This window comes from Mastomys coucha, unplaced genomic scaffold (genome assembly GCF_008632895.1).
Source record: "Mastomys coucha isolate ucsf_1 unplaced genomic scaffold, UCSF_Mcou_1 pScaffold21, whole genome shotgun sequence".
Lineage (NCBI taxonomy): Eukaryota > Metazoa > Chordata > Mammalia > Rodentia > Muridae > Mastomys > Mastomys coucha.
The window spans coordinates 175,248,995-175,272,401 of record NW_022196904.1 but is presented as its reverse complement, the minus strand read 5'-3'; the positions used below and the strand labels follow the sequence as shown (position 1 = coordinate 175,272,401).

Sequence of the window (23,407 nt, the reverse complement as noted above, 5' to 3'; positions counted from 1 at the left end):
CTGCCTCCCAACAGCTACGATTAAAGGTATGTACCACACTTAAATTCTTTTTATAAGTTCAAAGTGATAGTAAGGTGGTAACCAACAGAAATGACATCTAGTTATTTATGTAAAGATTAATTTAAAAAATTATGAAAATCAATATACATAGGCTAGATGTGGTGGTACATCTTTAATCCTAGCACCTAGAAAGCTAAGGCAGGATGATTGTAAGTTTAGACCAATCTGAGCTGTAAAAGGAATAAAGCATTAAGAAACGAGACTCACCTCCTTCATTTATTAAAAAACTGCCTTAGTCAATAATTACTAATCTAATAAAAGTGTAAGTTAAGTTATTCAATAAATATTGACCCTAAGTTAAATTGAACTTACTAGGTAAACATTTCCAGGGTAAACTTAGAATGAATGGCTGTTTGTCATCTTTCTTTCTTAGTATGTAATTTCTCAAAAAAATGCTTTGTATTCATCTCATTTATACATGATATAAACTTTGTTTATTAATTTGCTTAATTTGTGACAGAGCAAGACTGGAATCAGGGTCTCTCCTGGCTGGTTTTGTTTTGGTATTAATTAAAAATAACCAAATATCATGAGATTTGTTGTTCTTGGCTTCAAAAACAGATCAAATAGATGAAAACCTGAAGCAGGCCCTGCAAAAAGATTTAAACACCATGGCCCCAGGTCTCACTATCCAGGTAAGCTATTTCCTAAGCTTTCTGGGGAAGCTTCCAGAGCTTCCAGATGAATGCTTGCTTGCTCTTAAAATCCTTGTCCTTGACTCTCTGAGTGGTGGGGTGTTATGGTCCAGGGTCTACAGTCCGTTAATTCCTCCCAGGATGGGTTAGGGCTGCATCAGCCTCCTTAGTTTTTTTTTGTACCTTACTAATCTCTAGACTGGGTACAGCCATATTTGCCAAGGGTTTGGGTGACCTATGGGTACCTCAAAAAGGACTTGTACGGTTTCCTGTTCCCCTCCACACCTACCCCTATAGTCCATCAGGGTCAGGAGGACCCAGGCAGTCTACAGGGGAGCCTAGCATGTCACCTTCCTCCCCACTAAGCCATGAGGAGCTGTCCTCCATACAGAGGAATAAGATCACAGTGGGTCATGTGCCTGTGGACCTTAGGTGGGAGGTAGAATTATCTCACTGGAAAGCTCGAGAAACTATATTTTGGAAAGCTACTAAGATTTATTGTAAATAAAGGAACTATTACACAGCATTACCCATCTCTGCATCAGATCTTCTCTTAAATCATGATGGGAGAGATTTTAAGGTGGTTACCATTCTGTCAGAATCCATGTGATGGACTCTGTCAAACTTATGAGCTCTGCTTTAGCATCCAAAGACTGACTCCACCTTTGCCCAGTCTGGAAAACATTTTGCTGTCTACAGACATTAAATGGTTTGGCTCATTCTGGCCATAGAGAGACTTGTCTAGATGAGCCAGACAAGATGTCCTCCTCAACTGTTCATACTGTTCAGGCTCATCAAGCCAGTTTGAATAATGAGAAGACTTGGGAGTAGTTCACCATGCATTATTTCCTGGCTGAAGAAGAGCCAGAATAGCCACGTCTGAGGCTCTTATTCTCAGGACAATGTTATCCAAGTAGCTTTATGCCATACATACTGCTCATCTTTCCTGATTGTTGTACTTTCGCCATTGTTGGATTCTTTGGATGCTTATGTTTTTCTAAAGCAAATGAATTGCTGTAGAAGTTAGGCAAGAAGCCCATCTACTAGGATCTGTGAGGGGCTCTGAGAGCACTGGTCTCTGGGGGCAGTTTTGAGGAGCTATCATTAAAGTGTTTGACAATTATGAAGTCATTGAAAATTTTACTATTCTTAAATACATTGTGTAAGGAGAGAGTGCTCTGGTAAAATAAGCCAAGAACCAAGCTGCCCTTTTTAGGCAGAAAGTGTGGAGGCTCTTAGACCAGTGGGTCTCAACCTTCCTTATGCTGGTAACCCTTTACTATATAGTTCCTCATATTGTGGTGACCCCAGCCATAAAAGTATTTCTTTGCTACTTTATAAGTATAATTTTGCTACCTTTATGAATCATAATATAAATATCTGATGTGCAGATATCTGCTATGTGACACCCCTCAGGAGTCACAGCCCACAGGTTGAGAACTACTAAGACTCCCTCTCTCCCAGGAGCCCAAGGCAAACATGGCTTAACTCAAAATGCCTGCACAAGTCAAATACTTGATTTTCTCCACCTCTGCCTTTGGATTAGAGACGATAGATCCACCAGCCTTTTGTCTAGCCAATAGTTTGGATGTTTACCACTTATTTTATGTGTTGAATTATAAACTTAATAGGTTACAAAGTATTCTGTGTTTGTTCTTTGAAAGCCACTACCAACTTTGAAGCAGTGGCCCCTCCCTGGAGGAAACTTGAGGATATTTTACAAATGTCCAGAAATATGGCCCAGAAATTGGTGATCTCTGTGTCCCAGCGGTAGTTGTAGGGTACTTGTATGTGTTTCACAGATAGACTGAAGAAGTCGCTTACCTTCATCTTGTTCTTTTCTCTAGGTGTTTTCTCCAGTAAGGGCTAGAAGTTGAGCAAAGAAGAGAGATATTTTGTTTGTTTGTTTGGTCTTTACTTTTGTTTGTAAACGAGGAAGCAAGTGGTTTTTTAAGAGCTATGCAATGGCAGGCAGCATTTCTGTATGTGGGTGTTTTGCCTTCAAGAATGTGTGCACCACATGCATGCCTGGTGCCAGGGAGGACTTCACATACCTTGGGACTGGTCACAGTTCTGAGCTGTCATGTGGTGCTGGGAATCAAGCATGGGTTCTCTGGATATCTTTAGCCATTGAACCATTTCTCCAGCCCTCAGAGGTTGAGATTCTAGGTCGTCAGAAGCTTGACAAATGGCTTTCTTGTGTGTTTATGGTAGAAATCTAACTCATGATGCTGTTTCTTAGGCTCTAAAATCCCATTTTTTTTCTACAATGCTAAAGAATTCCTTCATTTTAGAAAAACTTAAGCAAATGCATATGCAATTTTTTCTAGTCTTTTAAAATAAACAGTCTTTACTTGGTCTGTACTATCAGCTTAGCTACCAATGGAGATGTTATTTTTACTGTAGACTGGGTTAAAAATTAACCCTGAGTGAACTGAGAAAAAAGGGATTGTTGAAAATTAAGGGGTGATGAAATAAATAGCTCAGCAACTATGTATTGTTGAAAGGCACTTACTGTTTGGGGCCCACCTAGTGCAAGAGGAGAGCCCGAAAGTTCTCCTCTGACTTCTGCACACATGTACACACAAAAATAAGTGTAAAAATGTCTTTTAAAAAATTGGAAGTTTTAAAAGTTAAAAAAAATAAGATCCATGTGCTTAAAAGGCTTTGATACTTAAACATTTAACCAGTTTCCAAAGAAAGATCAAATCATGAGTTGTGTGCACTATCAGTGGTAGGTGCAGGATGTTTGGTTAGCAAATGCAAAAGCTTCCAGAGATAAGTTCTTAGTGTAGGAAAGTCAGCCTTCAAGAGCAGCGGATTCCAAATAGATACTCTTTAACTATGCCAAAGTCCACTGTGATTAGAACAACTAAGTATCAGTAAAGAATGTCTGCAAATACAGAGAACTTTGTTCTAAATGGACTCTAGAAAGAAAGCCTGCCAACTCGGAGTTGCTAGTCCTAAAGCCCTGCCTCTCAACCCTCCTAACTCTTGAATCCAGTTCTTTATATTGTAGTGACACCCACCGGAAAATTATTTCTTTGCTATTTCATAACTAATTTTGCAACGTTATGAATTACAATGTAAAAAAATGTCTGATATATATGACCCTTATGATAACTCAAAGGATATCTGATAGGCTACCCCCAAAGGAGTTGTGACCTATAGGTTGAGAACCACTGTCCTAAAGCTCTGGGGTGCTTTTATTTTTTGTTTTTTCAAGACAGGGTTTCTCTGTATAGCCCTGGCTGTCCTGGAACTCACTCTGTAGACCAAGCTGGCCTCAAACTCAGAAATCCACCTGCCTCTGCCTCCCAAGTGCTGGGATTAAAGGTGTGCGCCACCACCGCCCGGCTTGGGTGCTTTTATAGGTGCTACCAACAGATTGTAACTTTAGGAAGTGACCTTTGGTTTACTGGACACAGAATTTAGTTGCACATACTAGCCTAGGGTTTTCATTTGCTTTTAACATAATTTACTTCTCAACCTTGTTCCTCTGACTGACTTCTTTGGTTTGCAAATTTGAAATGGCAAACAAAACTCTCCAATTACAGAGGTCTGTAAAACTCTTTTCTAAGGGGAACTTTCCCAGTTTAATTTCTTTCAGGAGCAAGGTGGTTTTCCCTTGAGGTCAGGCACCATTTAAGTAAACAAGTAGTTCATCTTTGACTCTTTCTAGGACCACAGACTACATAGGTTTGCTAGTAGGATCCTAGTGTTGGTGGAGGACTGTGTCAGGATTGTTATTTAAATGAAGTTGGAGGAGGAGCCCACCTGTGGAAGGCCTGGTTAAAGGACCTCTTTTTTGTTGCCTTCTGTTTGGAGTTTTGTTGTTCTGCCTGTGTAGTCCAAAGTGACCTTGAACTCTCTTCTGATCCTCCTGCCTCACCCACTTGCTTACATTATATATGTGTATGCTACCATGCCTAGTTTGAATACTTATTTTTTATATATATTTTGGCTTTTCACTTTTTTTTTTTTTTTAGGCTGTGCGTGTTACAAAACCTAAAATACCAGAAGCCATAAGAAGAAATTTTGAGTTAATGTGAGTAACACTCATGGGTCCTAATATTTATATTTAGAACTGTTTACATATTAATATAACAGTCTAGGGGAAAGATGGAAAATGCTTAATCTGGGATTGGATAAAATAGCTATTTTCTGTACTTTAGTAATATTATCTTTTGTATCTTAATTCCCAGTAAATTCTTACTAGATTTTTCTTTATATATGGACATTTCCAAAGCAGCGCTCAAAGATGCAGTTTGTTGTGAAATGATTGCTGGAGATACAAAGAGCTCTAATCTATATATAAATAGAGCCTTGAATGAAACATTAATAAAACAGAGAAGCCTGTTAACATTGAAAAGAATGTCCTTTTTGTTACCTTATTATAATGATAAGAATAGATAAGTCCCAGGGAATTCAGTACCTTCTTCTGGCCTCAATGGCCACTGCAAACACACACTGCAGAGACAAGCAGGCAGAAAACACCCATAGATATTTTTAAAGGGGAAAAAAATCTTTTTTTAATGAGTAGATATTTAGTTGGTATAAAGCCTAGGGATTTTTTTTTTCCATTATTTTGTGATAGTTGTAGAGAGGTTTTGCCTGAGTTTGAGTTGACTCCTGAGTCTTTTTAATGTGTACAGAACTGGCTCTATAATCCCTGCCTGACATGGAATTAGTTTCTAAGTGTTATGGAGGGTCTCTTTATAATAATACTTAAAATATTTGAAATAACAATATCCTCATAGAGTACATATGAAAAGAATAAACATGTTTAGGAATTTTGGCTGTTGGGAGGAAAATAAGAGATTGTAAATAAAAAATAACTACAAAAATCAGGTCTACAGTAGATGAGGGCTGGGGATGTGGCTCATGGCAGAGTTCTTACCTGACAAGCACAGGCCTGAGACATACACACATATATAGAGAGAGAGAGACAGAGACAGAGAAAGACAGATAGACAGAGAGAGACACACACACAGAGACACAGAGAGAGAATATGAATATAGCAAGGGTATTGATTCAGAGCCCAAGGGAATAATAATACTGCTCTGTAATATAATAACCCTGAGTCCTTTTTGTTTCTAGTCTATCTTTTTTTTTTTGTTTTGTTTTTGTTTTTGTTTTTGTTTTTGAGACAGGGTTTCCCTGTTCAGCCCTGGCTGTCCTGGAACTCACTCTGTAGACCAGGCCGGCCTCGAACTCAGAAATCCGCCTGCCTCTGCCTCCCAAGTGCTGGGATTAAAGGCGTGAGCCACCACTGCCCAGCCCTCTAGTCTATCTTTTGCCGTGCAGTTTTATTTCCTCTGTTTGATTGTTAGAGCTATGCTTTAAAACTATAAAGCATGAAGTGTCAAACTGAGAGGTAGATTATGAATCTGAGCTGCTAATAGAAATAATTTTTGAAGGATTAGGAAGGTATCTTAAACTTTAGATATGATTGCTTCCGCTAATAGGTGAATTGTATGGGTTTTCTCCTTCCTCCCTCCCTCCATCTCTGGCTGCCCCCCTCCCCTCCCTCTCCTTATTCAGAAGGGTCATATATAGGATAAACTTGAGTTACACTCTTAAACCTGCATCCCCAGGACCACAAAGAAGGGAAGGTGGTAGAAAGAAGGGAAAGGCAGAACCTTTTCTGATTTGTATGTTTTACTTCACAGGGAGGCAGAGAAGACAAAACTTCTTATAGCTGCACAGAAACAAAAGGTTGTGGAGAAAGAAGCTGAGACAGAGAGGAAAAGGGCTGTTATAGGTACTTCGATCTATTTGTGAAATGAATGACTCTGTATTGTGACTTTGTCCTGTTCTTCATCAATTTCATGTTGAACAATGAGGGGACATAAGGCAGCATTATGTGTAGTGGAGAATTCTGGAACCTTCATTGTACATTCAGATGTCCATAAACCTTTAAGTAAGTGAAGCCAATAGGTAGTGAAGTAGCCTAGCTCATTTTCAGTTTACAGAATAATTTCATTTTCACTCTGTGAGCAGGAATCTGTCTGTTCAGTGAACTCCTGCTGAAGAGTCACTTCTTCGTGTGTTCTTACTGAAGCACTGCGTGTGCTGACTGCCTCTTCAGTGCCTCTGTGCACACATGCAGGAGCTTCCTAGAGCAGCGTGACTCAGCAGAGCATGTGGGACAGGCCTGTACCAGCTCTTTTTCCTAAGCCATAATGAAACTGTCCAACTCCTGAGAGAATTTAAGAAATTCTTAGAGCATTTTCACACAGTTAATTTTTTGTAAGTTTTACTTTCTTATTATTTTTATTTATTTATTTATTTATTTATTTACCTTTCATATGCTGTTCCCCTTCCTGGTCCCCCCTGTACAAACCTCCCACTCCCTCCCCCTTCCCCTTTGCCTCTGAGAGGATGCTTCCCCACCCTCCCACCCACTCCCACTTCACCTCTCTAGTATCGCACTTCTCTGGGGCATCAAAGCTCCATGGGGCCAAAGTTCCACTGAGGCCAGATAAGGCAGTCCTCTGCTACACATGTAGAGGGAGCCATGGACTGGCCTAGGTATGCTCTTTGGTTGGTGGCTTAGTCCCTGGGAGCTCTGAGTGGTCCAGTTCTAATAATTCATTTTTATTACAGTTTATAATCTTTGGTTCTTAATAGATTGTAATTCAAGGAAAAGGTACTTTGGGGTAGGTCGTTGAGAAGCACTGTTGTAAAAAGCATCGCTCAGGGCACAGTTGCGGAGTCCAGTGTCTGTGTGTGTGTTTCTCAGGTTTCTCTTGCTGCCAAGCTGCTCCCTCCCTGGTTCCTCCAACTCAGCTGTCTTGAGCAGAGTGTGAGTTCTGGGTTCTGTATGCTATGCCGAGTTCTCCTTTCTCTGTGTCCTCCTTACCCCTTGGAGTTGCCAGACTTCAAACATGCGTGCCAGTTCATTGATGGACAAAGGATCACATCATTTCAACTTTAATATCCCAGATTATTGGTAATTGTTTATTGGAGTTAAGGGTTAAAGTACACCCTTTAAGGTTTACTGCCTTTGAGTATCTTATGCAGTTCTCTGGTGGCTTCTGAACTGACAACGGTGTTCTTTGTATCTTTTTGAACTGACTATGGTGTTCTCTTTATATTTTTTAACATACTACGGTGTTCTCTGTATCTTTTGAGCACTGATCCTTGCCTAGATTTATGCTTTGCATGTGATCTTTTCTTGATTAGTGGCTTATCTTTGAATTGAGGTATCTTTAAGATACAGATATTTGATTTTCACATAATCTAGTTCATCACAAATCTGGTGGTTTGTGTCTTATTTTGTTTACGAGTTCTTTTGCCTTCACCAGTACCATTTATTCTAAACGTTTAAAGTTCTGCTTTTTGTGTATGGGCCTTTCATTCACAAGGGATTTATGTTAATGTTAATGTGCCAGAGATTTGGCTTTATTTCTTCCAAATGGCAAGCCAGCTATCTCAGACTGTTGAGAAGTTCACTGCTTCCTCTTTCTGAATGCCATTCATGTTACATAGGAAGATACTACATGTCAAAGATCTCTGTTTTGTTTTAACTGTCTTCCCTGTTACTTCTTGCTGCTGGAGTTTTTCCTTAGCTATTCCTCTTGGCTATAATTGTTAACTATTCTTAATTATTCTGAAATTAGCCTGGATTAACTATGCTCTATATTCAGCCAGGAGACAGTAAGGACCAGCTCACTTCTGTAAAATTCTGTCAGGATTTTTGTTAGAACTATATTGAATGTACACTGATTTGGAGCGAATGGAAATATTTATGATACTGAGTCTTTCAAATCTCTTCTATTTATGAGAAATGTATTTTAAGGAGTATCATAATTAAAGATTAAGGAGATGACGCAGGGTGTAAAGTGTAAGCAGTTGTGAAAACCAGAAACACATTAAAAACATGGAGATGGCTTGGTGACCCAGCTGTAATTTCAGCTTTACTAGGCATAGACGGGCTCTCCAGAGCAACCTGGCAGCAAGACTATAGACAAGTTCTGGTTCATGGAGAAGACCCCACCTTAAATGGAAGAGTCACAGGTGACTCCTAGTATCAGCCTCATTCTCCACGTGCTGTGCACCCACATGCATGTGTTCTACAGGTGTGTGCCCACACACACACACACACAAAAAAACTGGAAAAAGTATAGTATTCTTAAAGTCCCTGATATTTGCTAGAAATTGATTCCATTAGTACCTGGTGTGGTGATGCACATCTCTAGTCCTAGTACTGGGGTGGCAAGGCCAGCCTGCTCTACAGAGTAAGTTCCAAAACAGACAGATCTACAGAAAAACTTCCTCAAAAAGTAAAAAAAGAAAGCAGTTCAAGCCCTTTAAGTTTTTTTTTTTTGTTGTTTCTGTAATAAGTACACTCTTCCACAAAGGAACTTTTTCTAGCTTGTCATTGCTTTGGTGTAACTATCCATTGGTTTTTAGTTAGCAACAGTGCTGAAAATGCTCATATTCATAATGGTATCCTTGGTTTTCCTGTGAGTAATCGTATTGTTTTCAGATATCAGCAACTCTACTTTCTTCTTCATAGAGACATCACACCTTTCATTTCTTCTTGTTTCACTGCTTTAAGCTTTGGCCTCGGAAAGTAGTAGTAGCAGGCATTTTGCTGCTATAGTTCTAATAACAATTGCTTCTTAACGTTTGCTATTCAATGAGGCTTCCTTTGTCCTTTGCTTGCTAAGGGCCCTTATTAAGAATTATTATTTTCTATATCTGTGGTTTGTATTGTTAGAGGTTATATTACTGGATTTTCTTTGTATTACTCTATTAATCCTACTCAGGCATTATGTGGAAGGTTCACTATAATCTCTTGTAAGGCTTACTGATAATTTTTAGGAATGTTTATGAAGTCAGCTTACAGTTTTCTTATAGACTCTTACCATGTTTTGCTTATTTGTATTTGGTTTGGTGTTGTGATTTGCTGTTTGTTGTGTACTGTGTCTCCCAACTGCAGAATAAATTGGAGAGCATTTATTTCCCAGAGCATTCCGTGTATGGTGGGTATTGTTTCCTTTTCATGGGTTTCATGGAACCATAAAACATTATGCTTTCCTATGGTTTGTGCTGTTTTGTTTATTTGTACTTTGGTAATATCTAACCAAATGGAAATGATTTAATTTCTCTATTGCATCTAAGTTTACTCCATTATTCATTTCTTTTTAAGTTTCAGAAATTTTATTTTTGTTGAAAATTGTCTATTTTATATAATACTTCAAGTGAGGGTGCGGACTTGTAACCCTCACTGCAGCTTTGAGGCATCTGCCGTTCCCTCCCTGTCCTTACATTGTTTGTACGCTCTTTTTGTTGGATCAGTTTTGATCTTATTATTTTTTTGAAGAACTGTGTTTGGTTTTGGTTTGCTTGCTTGATTGCTTTCTTTCCTGTGTTATTTCTATGATTTTTTTTTCTTCACTGTAAATGTACGGTTCTGTAAGAAACAAATTATAGAAATAGATGCTTAAAACCATTGACTTCCAGTTTTTCCTTTTTTTTTTTTTTTGGTTTTAAGTTCTTTTGTCTTGTTTTGTTTTGCTTTGCTTTGCTTTGTTAGTGGAAGTGTGTAGGAGTATACATTTTCTTCTGAATAGTGCTTTGGTCTTGGAGGATTTGTTTAGTGGGTCTGCTTTTGCTTATATGTGTTCAGTTTTCTTTTTAAGGTATTTCCATTATAATTTCATCATTAGTCCATGATCAGTTTTTGGTTCAGTGAGTTTTGAGAAATCTACCTTTTTTATTATTGATTTTTAGTGTCAAAGTCAGAAGATAACATTTGCCATATGGGTCATCGCGTTGTGTGTTGAAATTTGCCCTGTAGCCCTTTTCTGTAAATGCCCCATGTGTATATATCATCTCTGTTTGTTGGGTGCAGGTTTCTGTGCTGATTGATCGCATCTTCTGCGTTATTCTCATTTTGTCTTCTGATACTATCAGTTTACTGAGAACATATGTTAAAACATTCTGCTATACTCATTGTTGACTTGCAATTTTTTCTTTTTTTTTGGAACCTCTATCATGAAAGGCATTTATATTTGGGATTTCTCAGGAGATTTGTTACTAATTTATAACATTCTTTATCCCTAAACATATTTTGTGGCATAAGACTCAATGCTGTCTAATGATAGCTATATGGTTATGCCTCATAACATAGCTATGTTCTCTGGGCTGTTTTCTTGGTATATCTTCTCATTCTTTTACTTTCAACTTTTCTATGTCATTATGTTTTAGGTGTGTCTCTTATAAACAGCATATAGCTGGATTTTGTTATCTTATCCAATGTGAGAATCTGTCTTTTAACTGGTGAGTTTTAGTCTTTTTATATTTATTGTAGTTGCTACTGTATTTAGATTTGTTATCACTCAGTTATGTGCTATTTACCATGTATTTTTTTTTCCACTACTACTTTTTCCACTGTGAATTGTCTGTATTCATTTTATTTCTTTTACTTGACTAGAAGTTTTACATTCTGTGTCTAGAGTGCACACCTAGTCATTACTTGTAAACTGTTGAGTATCTGACTCAGGAAAATCTAAAGTTGATCATTTTCTCTGTCCTCTTTTTGAATGATATTTTGAAATGCTTTAATGCTCACCCATCTTCTCCAGTCTCACATGCCAAGGTTGCTCTCTCGCTGTCTCCATGTTGTTTTATCTTCTCCCTGCTTACTCTCATCATTGCTAAGGATTCCTATATAGAGAACATTTGCTTTCATTTAAAAGTGGTAAGTAATCTTTCCCTCTGCTTCAGACAGTTTACTTTTTTCTGCTATTTAGTTGTTTTCTTGTTTTGTTTTTCTAGTATAAGCAAAGCTTGTTCAGTCTTCCTTGGTCAAAAGTGCTGTCCTTTCGTCCTCGGATGGCCCTTCAGATGACAGTTCTGCACCACACAAAGTTTACATTGTTGTCTGTCCTGCTGTGTGTGATTATAAGCATGCAGCTACACTGGTTGTTCTTTCTCATTCTGCTTTTCAAATAACTGGTTGCTCTCCAGCTCTCATTAGGCCAGCAGGTAGAGTTCTTAGTCCAGGTTCTTAGAGTTACAGCCTCTGGAAGTCTTGGTTTTGTTTGGAAGTCAGTTCGAATGTACAAGGCCTTTCTGGTCCTCTTTGGAGCATTGTCCACATGCCTCTTTCTTGTGAAATAGCCACCCCGGAGCTGCTACCATACAAATCCTCAGCTCTCTCTTCTGTGCCACTTGAGGACTTTCATTCCTGCTTATGAACTTGATGTACATTTTAAGGCAAGTTGATTGTTTTACATGACAGTTTAGGGTATACCTGAGAGGAATTTTCTCATTTGTCTACTCTCACTTGTCTGAAACTCCAAGTCTGGTTGTACTGTTCATTGATTTCTTCCCATGAAATAGAGAGTGGTGTATCGCAGTTTATCTTTAAGCCAGAATAATACAGATTGATTTCACTCTATTAAGTCCTGGGGTAATTTATAAAGGATATTGCCTTCTGAAAAAAAAAAAAGTATTTGGAAAATTTCTTTGTTTTATGTTTTTCCCCAGAAGCCAGAGACAAGATATGCTAAAGTATCTCTTGGGGTCTTTAGGGGTTTCATACCATGGTCTACGGGTGTTTTAGCCCTTTATATAAAATGGAATGTGTTTCATCTGACTTAGGTGCATTCTCCCATATACTTAGACCTATTAAATGAAAGTTTTATGGAAACATTTGTTATACTGTACCATTCAGGGAGTGATAAGAAAAATATTTATGTTCAGCACACATTTTGGTTTTTCGAGACGGCGTTTCTTTGTGTAGCCCTGGCTGTCCTGGAACTCACTCTGTAGACCAGGCTGGCCTCGAACTCAGAAATCCACTGCCCGGCTTTCACATTTTTTTTTTTTAATTTGAGTGTTTTCCATCTCTATTTGGTTGGATCTTCAGATGAGAAACCTGTGATCATAGAGGACCATAGCTTCATAATCTTCATCTGAAAAGGAAAATTGAGGTGTTATTTTAAGAATTATGGCTAGGCAGTGGTGGCGCACACCTTTAATCCCAGCACTTGGAAGGCAGAGGCAGGTGGATTTCTGAGTTTGAGGCCAGCCTGGTCTACAGAGTGAGTTCCAGGACAGCCAGGGCTATACAGAGAAACCCTGTCTCAACCCACCCCCCCCAAAAAAAATTATGGAGATAGAATTTCAAGTGTAATTAGAAGCTTTCTTCTTTGGTCTGGGGAGTTTTGGTTAGGACAGGTGTTTAGTTTTCCATGTGTCCATTTGGATGTGGCAGCTACTGTGCTCACTATGAACATTTGTTTCCATAAGTAACTCATTTCCTTCTTTGATATTCTTTTCCTTATGTCATATTCTTGATGGCCCCTTAATAGTAGATCTTGTAACTCAAAACACAGGCTTTCTATTATCTTCTCTTGTTGTCTGGCTGTATACTCTCTCTATATATAGGGTTTTGGGGGTTTTTTTTTTGTTTGTTTGTTTTTCATTTATCTCTATGTAATTTCTTTTATGTTTTGTGGCATATCCCTACCAGGTCATGTCCATTATTTCCTACAACATGTCCTCTTGTTTAATTTCCCTTATTCTGTTTTTTTCCCTGCCACTATATGCCATTGTCTTTTGTCACCATGAGTTTGTATTGCTTCACTTTTGTACTAGGTCTTTACTTCTAGTCTGTGAACCATTGTTCTATAGTCTCATGAAAGACTGAAACTGTTAACCTTTTGTAACTTTCTTCCCACAGAGGTACACTACCAAAACAGAGCAGTAAAGAAGGAAGGAAAGTCCCTTTCTCTCAAGTTGTTTCTAGAACAGATAAACCTCAGAAGGAGTTAGCCTTAAAGCCACATGTAATTAATGTTACACCTTGTCCTGCTGATTCTAAGTGTGTTTCTCTTTGTTGTGTTATTATAGAAGCAGAGAAGATTGCGCAAGTAGCAAAAATTCGATTTCAACAGAAAGTGATGGAGAAAGAAACTGAAAAGCGCATTTCTGAGATTGAAGGTACAACAGTAAAAGGCTAAAGTTCTGAGTGTCTTGAACTCCCTGTCTGCCTCAGGAGCAGTTCTTGAGTGTCTTGTAGGGAAGCCATAGGACATGCTGGTCTGGAAGAAGTAGCTACCCAGATGATCTAGACAAACAGCAAGCAAGCAAGCAAACGGCAACAAAACCCATACAACTTAGTTCTTGCTTTAGTCTGTGACTTGGTAGCAATTTAATTCCTTTCCTACAATGAGTCTTCTTTAGCTCTTACTTTATTTTCTGATGAAGTATAAGAATTCTTCAAAATCTTTTGTTAAAACAAAATAAATGTCTAGAGAGATGGCTTAGTAGTTAAGAACACTGGCTAGGACCAGGTTCAATATGCAGACCCATGTGATAGTTCATAACTGTCTATAATTCCAGTCCTAGGGGAATTTAACACCCTCTTATATACATATGATGCTCAGAGATACATGACAGGTAAAATACCCATATACATAAAATAAATGGAAAGCTTTTAGGCATGTGCACAGTAAGGACAGGGGAGATGGCTCAGAGCTTTTTTTTTTTTTTTTTTTTTTGGTTTTTCGAGACAGGGTTTCTCTGTGTAGCTCTGGCTGTCCTGGAACTCACTTTGTAGACCAGGCTGGCCTCGAACTCAGAAATCCACCTGCCTCTGCCTCCCAAGTGCTGGGATTAAAGGCGTGCGCCACCACCGCCCGGCGGCTCAGAGCTTAAGAACACATACTGCATACTGCTCTTGCAGAGAATCTGAGTTCAGTTCTGAGAACCCATGGTAGGCAGTCCTCAACTGCCTCTAACCACAGCTCCAGATATTCTCTTGGGTACAGTCTCAGTGTTTCTCTCTCTCTCTCTCTCTCTCTCTCTCTCTCTCTCTGTGTGTGTGTGTGTGTGTGTGTGTGTGTGTGTATGTGTGTGTTTCTCTCTTTCTCACTTTCTCATACACATAATTTAAATATATAAATTAAACACACAAATAATTTTTTAATGTTCATAATAATAAACCACCAGTTCATCACATGTGAACAGCACTAACAACAAATTAGCTGGGAAAAAGATACAGTCCAGTTGTAATGAAAAAAATCTAAAACTCTGTAATCACATAGTGATCTGTTTGTTATTGAACCCAGGGCCTTGCATATGCTAATGTGGATGTTCTTAGACCACAGTCTTTATGCTTATATATAGCTTCATCTTATCTCTCTGTGTTAATTGATTCTAGATTATGCCTAAGGTTGTTTTAGCTGAGCCCATCCTGAGTAGAGGGTAAGGCTCTAGGTGAGGGAAGTTGGAGGAAGTAGAGGACAAAGGAGCCACTTAGAACAGAAAATGAGTTAACTCAAAAAGCTGTTGGCTAACAGTGATAAACTTTAATTCCCCTTAAAAAGGAGCTGTCCTGAGGATTGAGAGTTTAGAAATTGTTAAATTTATAACTTAAAATGAGGCAAACAATTGAAATGTTAAACAGTAAGAAAAGATACTCTTACCCAGATGAGGGAATAGAGTGACAATTTTCTTTCATTGCAAACATGTTGTTACTGTTTTATTTGTTAGATGCTGCATTCCTGGCCCGAGAGAAGGCGAAAGCAGATGCTGAGTATTATGCTGCACACAAATATGCCACCTCAAACAAGGTGACCACTCTTCATGCCCTTCCCTAATAACTGTTTCTGGTGTGCATTTGATTTCATGGGTTCTGGTGTGGTAGAAATAGTTGTATTCAATGTCAGAAAAGGGTAGTGGCCAGCCCATCATTGACCAAACATGTAGCAAGACATATTGATACCCATTGTCAGGGGAGGAATATTGTCTGTTTTTCTGAAAGTAAAGAGTAAAGACCAGCAGATGCATGAGCACAGGTCAAATGCCATAAAACCATCTGTCCTATAAGGAGGGACTCTGAAAAGTTGAAGGTCTTTTGAGAAAACAACAGAAAGAGAGGAAAACTAATTTACAATAGCTTTCCAGATAGTTAGCTTTTCAGGATAGAAACTGAACTTATGTATTGTTTGCTCTCAGAGACATCCTTGCAGTTTCTGGGGAGAGATCCTTTTCCACCATTGAAGGCTGTCCGTGTACTATGGTATACTTGTATCCCTGTCTCTTCCCTTCCCTTCCTGCTGCACACCTGTAGTACTTGTTTTAACATCTTCTCTCACACACATTTCCACAGTGTAAATTTAGAAACAAATTTGACTTCAGAGGAAACAGAGTGGAATTTTGACAGATGAAAGCAAGATGGGGACTTTACACATCCACCAGTACAAACTGGTGGTTGGAGATCTGGCCAGACGGAAGTGTCAGGATGTTACTATTGGGATTGAAGAGATGGTTGAGAGTGCTTGCTGTGCTTTCAGGGGACCAGAGTTCAATATCCAGCACCTACACTGGGTGCTCACAACTCCAGCTCTAAGGGTTATATTCTATCTCCGTCCCTTCACAGCCATGTACACATGTGCACACACAAAAATACATATAAACAAAAATAAAGGGTCTTTTTTAAAATAAAAGATGTTATTATGATGATCAAACTTATTTTGAAAAGGGTAGTCGTTTTATATCATCTTGAGAAATGCTACTTAGATATCAGTGTGCATTAAAACAGCTTTAAAAAGTAATTTAGTTGTACTGTATGATCAGATTTAATTGCAGTGTTTTGGCAGAGGATTAGAATCAGCTGGAGAGGGTCTCCACCTCTCCAGTGACTAAAGATGCTGAAGTGTAGAGAGTAACTGATCAGCACTGCAAAGTATAGGTCAGACCCAAGACAGAGAGCAGATGACTAGAGTAATCCTGGGGAAAATAGGAAACAACAGAAATGGGTTCTAAACCAAAAGCAAGTTTGGTCAAAAATATCGACACAAAATACTAGTAGTGAGGCAGATGATGTACCTCAGTTGATAGAGAGCATACATAGCATGGCTGGTCCTTAATTTGGTTTCTAATACCACATAACCCTGGCTGTGGTGACAGATATCTAGAATCCCAGTAATCTGGTGGTAAAAACAGGAGAATTAAAAGTTCAAGGTCATTCCCTTCCTCATACCAAGTTTGAGGCCAGCCTGAAATATGTGAGGCCCTTTTTCAACCATTAACTGTTGGTAGAAGCAGTTCTGGTGGTTGACAAAACATACATGTTTAAATCCAAATGATTTAAACAGGTAAGATGCCAGCTTAGGTGATTTCTAGACATAACCAATGTCTAGAAATCTCAAAATTCTGTTGAAAAAGTTGTCACTAAGACACCTGGTTAAACAGTTGTGAACCTAGGCTTTTCATTGGAAACTGTAACACTGATCTGTTGAATTGTATACCTCTCTCAAGAGAATCAGAAATTCTGTGTCATTTCCTGGTTGAGTTGAGCTACATGATATAGAAAATGTAAACTACTTTATAAGCTACAAAAGAAATACTATGTTATTTGATCTCCAATCTATTAAAAAAATATATGGCTTATCCTACATTAAGACAGGAGTTTGTTAAAGGAATTTTAGTTAAGAACTTAGCTGTTCATAGGATAGCCACACTCCAAAATGAAATAGGGTCACTGACAAACATTCCAAGTTGAGTCATGTTACTCAGGAGAGCAACTAGAGAAACAGTCTTCAAGAAAGAGATGACTATTGCACCAAACTGTTCTAATTCTTCTGTTCTTGTTTACCCCACACAGCACAAATTAACCCCAGAATATCTGGAGCTCAAGAAGTACCAGGCCATTGCTTCTAACAGTAAGATCTACTTTGGCAGCAACATCCCTAACATGTTTGTGGACTCGTCTTGTGCTTTGAAATACTCTGATGTTAGGACTGGAAGAGAAGGCTCCCTTCCCCCTGAGGAGGCTCTTGAACCCTCTGGAGAGAGCCCCATCCAAAACAAGGAGAATACAGGTTGATGCAAGAGGTGGAAATGTTCTTCCATATCAAGATGCGACCCAAGGGGCTAAGTGGGAACAGTGGTTATGTGGACTCTGAAGATTCACAGAGAATTTGTGCTCTGTTGTGATTCTCTTGTCATAGTCCTGGTTTGCCAGCTGACTACAGGATAGACCCAGCTGTCTGGCAGTCAAATGGTCTCTGCAGCCACAGTTTTATCAAGTATCCTGTATGTGTTCCTTTGTAAACCGGTACTCACGAATGAGGGAAAGTGATGCTAAGATACTGCCTGCACTGGAATGTCAAACACTATACAACAAGCTGTGTTTTTTAAAAGCTGAGGTCTACTGAATAATGTTTACATTGGTCCCTGGGGACATGTGTGCTCAGACATTCAAGAGCTAGGAAGCCAGAAACGGTAAGTTAAAGAAGAGAAGTGTCATCAGACACTTGGGACCCAGGCTCTCTTTAAAGTCTAGCCCTGGCATTCCTCCATGTGATTAACAGCCAGACCTCTGGATTCCTAGGAAATTATCCTCCAGTTGAACAACATTTACTTGATACAAATTGTATCTTTCTGCTTTTCTAGTCAGGTTGGTGGCCTGCAGGGACACGCACTTTGCCACCCAACCAGAGGTTCCTCGAAGAGATTCCCAATTACTAGTTTATTGTGTTAGTAGACTCACAGATAAAGAAAGCAGCTGAAATTTAAGGGAGATAAAGCCTGCACTGCACCAAAGCTGTGAGGTCCTGTGATTGCTTTATGCAGTGAAGTCCTCAACCTCACTGCCCCAGCCCATGTGTGACTAAAGTGCCCGGTTTTAGCCAGACAACTGCTTAGATGTCACCTCTTGGTGGACCAAAGCTAGGACAAGGCTTTAACCAGACATAGGAGCAGTGGGCAATTCCTAATTCACTGCACAGTATTATATCATAATTGCAGGAAGTTTTTATTTTTAAAACTGGATTTGGGGAACATTCATTCACCCCAGCACTTGTGTCTAAAGGCCAAGGTTCTAGGGCCATGGTCACTGACACACTGGCTCTCCTTAAAGTAGTTCACACATTGTGGAGCCAAGTGGCCTAGACAGCATCCTTAGTCATCTTTGTCTCCTTCCCTGGGATGCAGATGTCAAAGCTGCTCTCCCAAACTTCACCTTCTCTAGGAGATCAGAATTCTTTTGACTTCCTGGGCAGCCATTGAATTTATTTCCCATGAGAAGATGACAGTTAAAGCCGTGGCTCTAGGAGATCACTTCATCTAGACCTTTTTACCCATCACACTAACTTTCCTGGAGTACTGTGCTGCACAGGTAGGCCTGAGTCTGCCCGGCTTGTTGACAGCTCTTGTGTATACTGTGTTGAAGCCAGACAGAAAAGTAATGGGGCCACTTCCTGAAACCTCTTTAGCTGTTGATGTCACAGCAGCTAAAGGGTTGTGCCAAACATTTTATTAAGAAAGGAAAGCCCAGATTTGAATGGGTTTTCCCCTAGGCCTTATAGTGTAGAGGCATTTGTAATATGGAGAGAAAAATTTTTCTCATTTAATTATAGAAATTACCTTTAAACAGATTTTGTGTTCTTTGGCCCTTCTTACAAGAATTTTTAAACTATACAAATACTCCTGTTATATTGTTGCTGCAGATAAATAATGATTGTTGTGGGATATCTGGATCATTGAGCTTTGTGCTTTCATTCCTAGAGATGTTTCTTATTCCCGTTTAGTGAAATGCTGTTGCCCCAAAGTGATGGTTGTGGGTTTTCTTACCAGTCATAGGCCCTGGTGAGGAACAGGGAAGCACCATTGTGAAAGATTAAAGAAAGCACTTCCACATGAGCTCCTTATGGAGTGAGCTTGCTTCCCTGGCCCACTCAGTGAACTGAGTCTGACCATCCTTCAGGGACGTTCCTTTTGGTAAATATACACTGTAATCTTTAAGTCTAAATTTATATGTGAAAGTTAACTTTTTTAAAAAACCTAAATAAAATTATTTTCCTATCAGTGATTGTGTGTGTTTTATTTTCTACATGTCTTCATACTTTTCTGTTGTTGTAACGTGTTCCAAGGCTGTCTGTAGCATGCTCTAAATCTGTCTGTAGAATGCTCTAAGGCTGTCTTGCCCATTTCAGCTAGAGGGCCAGTGGGTTTGCTGATTGAACTTAACTGTAGAAGTTTGTACTTTTTCCAAAATAATGACTACTAGTATGGGACCGTGAAAAAGCAGTGTATGTTTTGGTTGAGCAAGTCTTAACTTTCAAAGACCCAGTGAAAGATTTCACAAGGGACGGAAACAGTAGAGACACGTTTCCAGACACAGGAGGATTCCACAAGTCCTCCAACTCTACTAACCTGTGCTATCAATCGAGTAGACAATACCCTAAGGTCCCAGCATTCTGGCTGGACTCTACCCCCAGTCACTGACCACAGCCAGGTGTGCCCCACCCCCAGACAGCTCTGCCCCCTCACCTCTCTCTTCTCGTCTCTTTCTGTCTCCCTTCTCTCTTCTTCTCCTCCCTTCCCCTTCTCCATGCTGGTCACATGGAAATGGCCAGCCCCTACTTTCCTATCTCCTCTCTCCTGTCTTATAACCATACTTTGCTTCCTTTCAACTAGATAAGCCATGAGGGCCTGGCGCTTGCAGCCGTGACACCAGACTTAGAACTCATGTGCCCTCACTTGTACTAGCCTGGCCTGAACCACTGGGCCGCTGCTTCCTGCCCATGCCCCCAATTTTCCTTCAGCCTCACGGCAGACTGTGGTGCCCTGGGACCCCCAATTTGTTCTCAGCTCCTCCACGGTGTCCAGCGTCACCTGCAACACCCAAGGAGGGAGAACTTGTGACTCCCTCAGCTGTTGTCCCCCCTACCCCCACTCTCAGAGGACTGGGATGCAGATGCCCATCTGGTGGCAGAGTGGAGCACAAGAACAGACACTTGAGTAAGTGCCCAGAGTATTGGACCTCTGGTGGGACTCAAGTCATCTTTCCCAATCCCTTTAGATCTGCCACTGCCCCTGCTGGGAGGTTCACCACTTACAGCACAGTGATGGAACACGCCACAGCCGTGGCAGCGAGTGCTGCACCTGACATACTAGGTATATGTATATATATACATACATACATACTTGGTTTTTCAAGACAGGGTTTCTCTTTATAGCCGTGGCTGGCCTGGAACTCACGCTGTAGACCAGGCTGGCCTTGAACTCAGAAATCTGCCTCCCAAGTGCTGGGATTAAAGGCGTGCACCACCACCGCCCGGCTTTAGAGTAACATTTCCACTTTTTCCTAACTCTTAGAATTTGTTATCAAATTTGTTATTGTTTGTGGGATAAATCAGTAGCAAGAGATTGAAGAAGGAAGATGGACATTGTGCCCCTTAGAGTCTTCCTAGAAGGAAAACAGATTTACATTTAAAAAGGCATGAGGCAGCTTGTGTACATTTTAAGTGGTAGTGTTGAGGTGTGACTAACTTCATTAATTCAGAGTCAGGATTGGACCTAGATTCTCGCCTGGGGAACATCTTTCTTTGGAAGACAGTTGCAACAGTGCTGTTGGGCTAGCAAGGAATAGTAGTTGGGAGGTCCCAGTAAGGAGTCCCTTTATTTGGCTTCTAGAACTGCACCATACTATCCCACATTAGCTGCCACAGACCAGGGAGCTGTGGCTAATTTGAACTCGTCATCCTATAGGCTTTGTTATTAAGATGAGTTAAAGTGTAAATTAGCAGTTGTGACTCCTACTTGCTTTAAAATGATTAAGTCCAGTGTGTGGGGCCAGGAGCTTTGTAATCTGACTCTGCTGTCCTTTCCAGCCCTTCTCTAAGATCTGTGACTGTGCCATCCCTCTATTTCCCTTTGTAATGTCCTGGCCTGGCCTACTTTTCCTCTCTTGTGGCACCATCCCTCCTTTGCCAACTCCTAAGTATTGATGCCAACTCCTAAGTATTGATTCCTCATCACTTCAGAGAGTTCACCCTGAACTGTGCTCAGAGTTAGCATCCATTTATCCAGTGTGAATAGTCACCCTGCCTCATTACTGCCCGGCGTCTATCACGTAAACCTAGGCTCTATAAAGGCGGTGACCATGGTTATATTGTTGCCTGGGGATTGTATGTAGTTCTAGCTGCTGAGATGGTGTTTGATCCTTGAGACCTGATCAGTTTTGTTTCATGGAAATGAAAACATGATTATGAAGTACAGGAAAATGTAGTGAAGTCTAACAAAAGGACTTAGAAGCTGTGTTTAAGTCCATATGAATGAAGACTTATGAAATAGTCATGGGAAATTACCAGGCATTTCTAAGCGGCTTACTCATTCTTGCAGGACCTCTCTTGAGCAAAATAAGTTGTACCTAGTATAGTAATTTTCATATGGTAACTTCCAGGGTATGTTAGTTTATCTTACCTATAGAAACCAGTATGTTTCTGTCTCTGAGTAGCCTGGAAATTCCTATAGTAGAGAATGACACAGTACTTGATGGGTGTGAGCATGAAATAAAACACATTGATATTTGTCTTCAGGAACCAAGGTATAAGATAACTAGATTGTAACATTGGCCACAACCTCAAGAGCCATTCCAGTAAGCCAGACCAGTGTCGCCATCTTCTCCTGCTCTTGTCTTTGTGTAACCATCTAGAACAGTCAATTTCTCACTCCTGGTGTCCTTTAGTTACACAAACCATAACTCAGTGACACTTGTCTTGTTTTTCTTACTGTGTGCTATGGCTTGAGTATGTTCTTCAAAAGGCATGTGCTAAGAACAGCCTCTAGTCCACCAGTCTCTCTCTGAGAGAGCCCAGAGACTGGAGACAGTGCAGTGAATGAATTAAAACCTTTGTGGCAAGAATGAGTTCATTTAAGGGGATTTCATCCCTGTTTGTGTGCTTGCATCCCCCTCCTTCCCTTTTCCTCCCTCGTCCTCTGATTGTTTCTTATATTCTGCTTTGTTGCCGTGAGATGATGCAGCAAGAAGGCACGTTCAGCAGGTATTGGCCTTAATTTTGGATTTCTAGCCTCCAGAGTGGTGAGAGATTGCCGTTTGTCATTAATTACCCAGTTGACAATGTTCTTTTAGAAAATGCAAGATGAACAAAGAGGAGAACTTGGTTCCAGAGGAGTGGAGTGTTGCTGTAGTAAATATCTGAAAATGTGGACATAGTTTTGGAGTTGAATAATGAGTAGAGGCATTTGGAGAAGCCGCCTGGAAACAGCTTGGTTGCCACGAGCAACATCAAGGTATGTTCTTGTGAGGGATCAGCAAGGAGGGCTGTAGGGATCGTGGATTTTCAGCACAGATAGGATGGGCAAGCCTGTTCTGAGAATGCAGAAATAGGAACTAAGTGTTGGGAGCTGCAATGAAGGTTACCATTCTGAGCTGAAAAGGAAAACCTCTGTGTGACAAGGTGTTCTGGAAGAGGAATCTTAGGATCACGCCCTATGATTCAGTGGAAGACGTTACTTCCATTCTTTGTTGTGCAGGGGATTGAGCCCAGAGCCTGGCACATGCTCAGTAGATACTCTAGCAATAACTACTCCCCACTCTATTTGAAAAGATTTCAGTGTATACTCTAGAAGCAGCTGCTTTTGTTCCTTTTAACTGCAGATAGCAACAAGGCAGGCAATGATATAAAGATGGAATTTTTAAAGAAAACAAAACAGGAATTTGAAGAATCCTTAGTGTACTGGCTGGTTTGGTGTGTCAACTTGACACAGGCTGGAGTTATCACAGAGAAGGGAGCTTTAGTTGGGGAAGTGCCTCCATGAGATACAGCTGTGGGGCATTTTCTCAATTAATGATCAAGGGAGTAGGGCCCCTTGTGGGCAGTGCCATCCCTGGGCTGGAAGTCTTGGGTTCTATAAGAGAGCAGGCTGAGCAAGCC

The 23,407-nt window shown here is 40.1% G+C and overlaps 1 protein-coding gene across 3 annotated transcripts in view; it reads left to right on the top strand.

Moving 5' to 3' along the window:
- Erlin1 (ER lipid raft associated 1) overlaps positions 1-19,534 on the top strand; it is a 32,922-nt gene extending 13,388 nt beyond the window's left edge. For all 3 annotated transcript variants that reach the window (XM_031390412.1, XM_031390413.1, XM_031390414.1), the window contains 6 exons: positions 622-695; positions 4,685-4,743; positions 6,368-6,459; positions 13,569-13,658; positions 15,213-15,292; positions 17,329-19,534. In XM_031390412.1, the coding sequence (XP_031246272.1) occupies positions 622-695; positions 4,685-4,743; positions 6,368-6,459; positions 13,569-13,658; positions 15,213-15,292; positions 17,329-17,550 (617 nt within the window). In that variant the 3' untranslated portion in view covers positions 17,551-19,534. The remainder of the gene's footprint in view (positions 1-621; positions 696-4,684; positions 4,744-6,367; positions 6,460-13,568; positions 13,659-15,212; positions 15,293-17,328) is intronic.
- Positions 19,535-23,407: the final 3,873 nt, after the last annotated feature.